General features: G+C 48.1%; 2 protein-coding genes across 5 annotated transcripts in view; one reads left to right on the plus strand and one right to left on the minus strand.

Moving 5' to 3' along the window:
- The window catches only part of PXN (paxillin), a 61,717-nt gene that overhangs the window by 40,407 nt on the left and 14,431 nt on the right, over positions 1-6,879 (minus strand). The gene's annotated exons all lie outside the window — the stretch shown is intronic.
- LOC108290422 (receptor of activated protein C kinase 1-like) lies at positions 2,231-3,307 on the plus strand. Its single transcript, XM_037731962.1, is given in 2 exon segments — positions 2,231-2,666; positions 2,669-3,307. Coding segments are annotated over 2 exon segments (954 nt in total). The 5' UTR covers positions 2,231-2,300; the 3' UTR covers positions 3,257-3,307.

Raw genomic sequence — 6,879 nt, forward strand, 5'->3', positions numbered from 1 at the left:
AAAAAAAAAAAAAAAAAATGCTGGCAGTTACGATTCCAATTATGTAAACATGTATGTACCAAAAAGATTTTACAGAAATACATTAAGATATTAATTGTGGTCATCTCTAGATTATTCTGTCTATGAGCTTTCATTATTTTCTCCCTTGGGTATCTCTGTAGTTTTCAATTTCTGTTTTTTGTTTTGTTTTAGACAAGGTCTCGCTCTGTTGTATAGGCTAGAGTGCAGTGGTGCAATCATGGCTCACTGCAGCCTCGACCTCCTCAACTCAGGCAATCCTCCCACCTCAGCCTCCTGAGGTACCACAGGTGCATGCCATCACACTCTGCTAATTTTTTTTACTTTTTTATAAAGACGAGGTCTCACTATGTTGCCTAGGCTAGTTTTCTTTCTTTCTTTTTTTTTTTTTGAGACAAAGTTTCGCTCTAGTTGCCCAGGCTGGAGTGCAATGGCGCGATCTCAGCTCCCTGCAGCCTCTGCCTCCTTGGTTTAAGCGACTCTCCTCTCTCAGCCTCCGAGTAACTGGGATTACAGGCATACGCCACCACTCCCAGCTAATTTTGTATTTTTAGTAGAGACGAGTTTCTTCATGTTGATCAGGCTGGTCTCAAACTCCCAACCTCAAGTGATCCACTCACCTCGGCCTCTCCAAGTGCTGGGATCACAGGCATGAGACACCGCACCCGGCCTGCCCAGGCTAGTTTTCAAATTTTCTACAATGAACACGTGTAACACTGATAATCAACTTCTAAAAACCAGCAAAATATTAAAAGAAACACAAATATAGTTAGCCCATTTAATAGACATTTATAACAAAACACAAAAATAAATTCTAAAAACTGTGAAGATATTTAAACCCAATTATTTCGTGGCCTTTTGGCTAAGATCAAGTGTAGTTAAGCCCAAAAGAACTGAAAACAGTATTCAAATAAATACCTGTACACAAAGGTTCACAGCAGCACTCCTCACAATAGCCAAAAGTTGGAAACAACTAAAACACCCATCAACAGGTGAATGGATAAACAAAACATGGCATACAGAAATAACGGGACATTATACGGCCATAAAAATGAAGTATTAATATGTGTTACAAATTGGATGAACCTCAAAAACATTATGCTAAGTGAAAGAAGCCAGTCACAAAAGGTCACATATTATATGATTCCATATTATATGATCCTACTTTCATCAAGACGGAAAGAAGAGTACTAAGAAGGAAGTGATAATGGAGAGTGATGAAATGTTTTAGAACTAGAGAGAGATAATAGTTGCACAACATTGTGAAATTACTCAATGCCACTGAACTGACATTTAAAATGGTTTTGTGGGCTGGGCACAGTGGCTCACACCTGTAATCCGAGCCCTTTGAGAGGCTGGGGCAGGTGGATCACCTGAGGTCAGGAGTTTAAGACCTGGCCACATCATGGCAAAAACCCGTCTCTACTAAAAATACAAAAATTAGCCAGGCACGGTGGCACACGCCTGTAATCCCAACTACTCGGGAGGCTGGGGAAGGAGAATCGCTTGAACTTGGGAGGTGGAGGCTGCAGTGACCAGAGATCCTGCCACTGCATTCCAGTTTGTATGACGGGAGTGACACTCCACATCTCAAAAAAATAAATAAATAGGCTGGGGGCAGTGGCTCACGCCTGTAATCCTAGCACTTGGGGAGGCCGAGGCCAGTGGATCATGAGGTCAAGAAATCAAGACCATCCTGGCCCGCATGGTAAAACCCCATCTCTACTAAAAACACAAAAATTAGCTGGGATTGGTGGTGCATGCCTGTAGTCTCAGCTACTTGGGAGGCTAAGGCAAGAGAATCACTTGAACCTAGGAGACGGAGGTTGCAGTGAGCAGAGATCACGCCACTGCACTCCAGCCTGGGCAACAGAGCGAGACTCTGTCTCAAAAAAATAAAAAATAAATAAACAAAATGGTTTTGTGGGTTAGGTGTAGTGGCTCATGCCTGTAATCCTAGCACTTTGGGAAGCCGAGGTGGGAGGAAAGCCTGAGCCCAGGCGTTTAAGACCAGCCTAGGCAACATAGCGAGACTGTGTCTCTACAAATGATACAAAAACTATCTAGGTGTGGTGGTGCACATCTGTGGTCCCAGCTGAGGTGGGAGAATCACTTGAGCCTGGGAAGTAAAGGCTGCAGTGAGCTGAGATCGTACCACTGCACTCCAGCCTGGGTGACAGAGCAAGATACTGTCTCAAAAAAAAAAAGTTAGTGGTGCTGGTTTCTCTGAGCCATCCAGTGCCATCCTCATCGGTGCAGCAGCACACGCGCTCTCCGCCGCCATGACTGAGCAGATGACCCTTCGTGGCACTCTCAAGGGCCACAACGGCTGGGTAACACAGATCGCTACTACTCCTCAGTTCCCGGACATGATCCTATCCGCCTCTCGAGACAAGACCATCATCATGTGGAAACTGACCAGGGATGAAACCAACTATGGAATTCCACAACGTGCTCTGCGAGGTCACTCCCACTTTGTTAGTGATGTGGTCATCTCCTCAGATGGCCAGTTTGCCCTCTCAGGCTCCCGGGATGGAACCCTGCACCTCTGGGATCTCACAACGGGCACCACCACGAGGCGATTTGTGGGCCATACCAAGGATGTGTTGAGTGTGGCCTTCTTCTCTGACAACCGGCAGATTGTCTCGATGGATCTCGAGATAAAACCATCAAGCTATGGAATACCCTGGGTGTGTGCAAATACACTGTCCAGGATGAGAGCCACTCAGAGTGGGTGCCTTGTGTCCGCTTCTCGCCCAACAGCAGCAACCCTATCATTGTCTCCTGCGGCTGGGATAAGCCGGTCAAGGTATGGAACCTGGCTAACTGCAAGCTGAAGACCAACCACATTGGCCACACAGGCTATCTGAACACAGTGACTGTCTCTCCAGATGGATCCCTCTGTGCTTCTGGAGGCAAGGATGGCCAGGCCATGTTATGGGATCTCAACGAAGGCAAGCACCTTTACACCCTAGATGGTGGGGACATCATCAACGCCCTATGCTTCAGCCCTAACCGCTACTGGCTCTGTGCTGCCACAGGCCCCAGCATCAAGATTTGGGATTTAGAGGGGAAGAACATTGTAGACGAACTGAAGCAGGAAGTTATCAGCACCAGCAGCAAGGCAGAACCACCCCAGTGCACCTCCCTGGCCTGGTCTACTGATGGCCAGACTCTGTTTGCTGGCTACACAGACAACCTGGTGCGAGTGTGGCAGGTGACCATCGGCACCCGCTAGAAGTTTGTGGCACAGCTTTACAAATTAAAGAAAAAAACTGGCTTTTTTGACTTTAAAAGAAAAAAAAAAAGTTTAAAAAAAAAAGCTTTCATAAAAGCAAATAACAATATGAGATACAAAATGACATGAGAAAGATCCCTAGGCAAAAATGAAGGTTTGAGGCCACACCATGGCAGGCATGTTCTAGAAATGAGGAAAACCAGGACTCCACATTTCCCAAAAGAGGGCTAGAAAGAGGAAAAGGCTTACTCTGCTACGTTTCTGTACAAGTGCTTTCTCCTAGGAAAATGAGGGGGTTGAACTTGATAAGCAATTTTTAAACATGTGTTTTGGTGTTTTTTTAGAGACAATGTCTTGCTCTGTTGCCCAGGCTGGAGCGAAGTAGCAAAACTTCCCGGCCTCAAGAGATCCTCCTGCCCCAGCCTCCCAAGTAGCTGACACTACAGGTGTGTGCTACCATGCCCAGCTAATTTGTTTATATTTTATTTTATTTATTTTATATATTTATTTATTTATTTGTTTGAGACAGAATCTTGCTCTGTCACCCAAGCCAGAGTAGAGTGACACAATCTCTGCCCACCGCAACCTCTACCTCCCAAGTTCAAGCAATTCTCCTGCCTCAGCTGCCAGGTAACTGGGATTTCAGGCGCTTGCCACACCCAGCTCATTTTTGTGTTTTTGTAGAGACAGGGTTTCACCATGTTGGCCAAGCTAGTTTCAAACTCCTGAACTCAGGTGATCTGCCCACCTCGGCCTCCCAAAGTGCTGGGATTACAGGCATGAGCCACCACGTCCAGCCAATTTTTAAATTTTTTGTAGAAATGGAATCACAATGTTGCCCAGGCTGGCCTCACATTCCTGGGCTTAAGCGATCCTCCTGCATCAGCCTCCCAAAGTGCTGGGATTATAGGCATGAGCCACTGTACCCTGCTTCAAATGTTTTTACATATTTATTTTCACATTTTAAAAAGTCCACAAAACCCCTTTTGCAATTGTGGTATTAGATGGAATCCCAATATATAAACAGAGAAAAGGGAGCAGTTCTGACTGAAGAAGGTGATGGCCACAGACTCCAAACCATAGGAGAAAATGACATCCTAAGGCTCCTTCCAGCTCTGGAAGCACAGGAGGAGGGTGAGAAAGAATGGATCAGTCCAGAAGCACAGAGAGGGAGTGCAGACTGATAACACCCAGCAGACCGTTAAGAGGGAAATTCTCGCAGACAGTCAAAGCAGGGAGAAGAGGAAGGACACAGCCAGAATAAAGCCCAAGCCAGTGACGCCCAAAGAAGCCGCTACCAGCAATGCCCCCAGTTGCCAGAGATCAGCCAATCAAGGGTCCCCGCAATAGAAACACCCCAGCCCCCATGCTCTGGCCAAACTCAGGCAGATAACAGCTGTCTCCTGGTCACTGTTCCTGCTGCTCTAGGGGCACAAACAGGATGTTTAGAAGCAGATGACCACAAGTGACCACAGGAAGCCATGACAACCGCCTCCAGGTGACGCTCTTCTTCCCCAGCTTGTTTCCGGCTTGGCTGCCTCCAAAGATCAGGCAAAAGACTTCAAGTGCCAACTTCCAAAGAGAGAGAAGGGGGAGGAATTCTTGGAAAGTTCAGAACACAGCAGAAGAGGCCATCTGAGGTGGCGAGGCAGGGAAGAAAGGGGACCACCCAGCTATCCCAACAGCTACCTCGCCTCAAAGACACATTGAGGCTGGCCATGCTAAGGAGGGGTGGAGAAACTGCACATCCACTGCTAGGGACAGAGGAGCATCCAAGGCGGGCAGCATGTGACCAGGCAGGCTCAGGAGGGCTGCCAAGTCCGGTCTCTGAGGAATGAGTGCAGTGTTCAGGCATCATGACCACTCCTCTGCACCCACCCCAGAGGAGCCAGCCCCACTGGGCTGTCCCAGAGCACATCCATGATGAGAGACTGCCTTAGCCAGCCAGCCGAGCCAGGAGTCCACAGGGGAAATGGCAAATCCAGAGGAAACCAAGTGCAGGCCATCGGACACTCCCATTTCCACCTAAGGAAAAGGAATGTTCCTGGAAACAGAGATGGGGAAAGCTCGGCCAGGACTCTCTGACCCACTTCAAACCTTCAACAGAGCCCAGGGTGGGTCCCACAGATCAACCGTCCCTAAAAGGTACAGTCACTGGGCCAGCTTCATGAAACGGCTGTGTCCACTCAGTACACAACCACCAAGTTCACAGTCCAGAAAACCAACTCCCCCTTTTTTCTACTGCTACTAGGAGGCTCTGTGGCCAGACCACCCCATGAGGCTTTCCAGATGCCTAGAGTGCTAGAAGCAGCTCAGGGCTGATATGGAAGCGGATCCCAGGGCAGCTCTCTGTGGCAGCTCTCACCAACATTAGTGTTAGATGAGTGATTAGTATAAACCAAGCCACCAAGCCACCTCCTCCCCCACCACTTCCTCATGAAAGCCACCAAAGAGGCTCAGGGGACATTAAAAGTCATATAACCAAAACCCAACTTAACACCACTGGCCCAGAGGTGTGGCCATTTTACCTCCACAGCATAGTCCCAAGCATTCTCTAACCCATGGCACCATGGAGAGTCCTAAGTCACATTCTCCCAGAAAATAACCAAAGTCAGATGCTTCCCCCAGGCCAAGCTAAGCAACCAAGCAGGGCCAACTGCACTAAATGCCAACCTCCAAGGCCGTGGAAAACACAGCCAACCTACAGATGAAGTAGAAGTTTAAATAGGAAGAGTGGGCCAGGCGCAGTGGCTCATGCCTATAATCCCAGCACTTTGGAAGGCCAAAGTGGGCAGATCACTTGAGGCCAGGAGTTCAAGACCAGCTTGGCCAACATGGCAAAATCCCATCTCTACTAAAAATACAAAAAATTAGCTGGGCATGGTGGCAGGCGTCTGTAATACCAACTACTTGGGAGGCTGAGGCAGGAGAATTGTTTGAACCTGGGAGGTGGAAGTTGTAGTAAGCCGAGATCATGCCACTGCATTCCAGCCTGGGCAACAGAGGGAGACTCTGTCTCAAAAACAACCAATTAATTAAAAAATAAATAAAGCCTGGTGCAGCAGCTCACGCCTATAATACCAGCACTTTGGGAGGCCAAGACGGGTAGATCACTTGAGACCAGGAGTTTGAGAACAGCCTGGCCAACATGGTGAAACACCGTCTCTACCAAAACTTAAAAAACAGTAGCTAGCATGGTGGTGCATGCCTGTAATCCCAGATACTCAGGAGGCTGAGGCAAGAGAATTGCTTGAACATGGGAGGCGGAGGCTGCAGTGAGCTGAGATCACGGCCACTGCACTCCAGCCTGGGCAACAAAGCCAGACTCTGTCTCAATAAATACATAAACAAACAAGCTGGGCATGGTGGCTCACGCCTATAATCCCAGCACTTTGGGAAGCTGAGGTGGGCAGATCATTTGAGGTCAGGAGCTTGGGACCAGCCTGGCCAACATAGTGAAACCCTATCTCTACTAAAAATACAAAAATTAGCCGGGCGTGGTGGCAGATGCCTGTAATCCCAGCTACTCTGGAGGCTGAGGCAGGAGAATTGCTTGAACTCGGGAGGCGGAGACTACAGAGAGCCAAGATCGTGCCACTGCACTCTAGCCTCAGCAATAGAGC

The sequence above is a fragment of the Cebus imitator genome, unplaced genomic scaffold (assembly GCF_001604975.1).
Source record: "Cebus imitator isolate Cc_AM_T3 unplaced genomic scaffold, Cebus_imitator-1.0 Scaffold434, whole genome shotgun sequence".
NCBI classification, from domain to species: Eukaryota; Metazoa; Chordata; class Mammalia; order Primates; family Cebidae; genus Cebus; species Cebus imitator.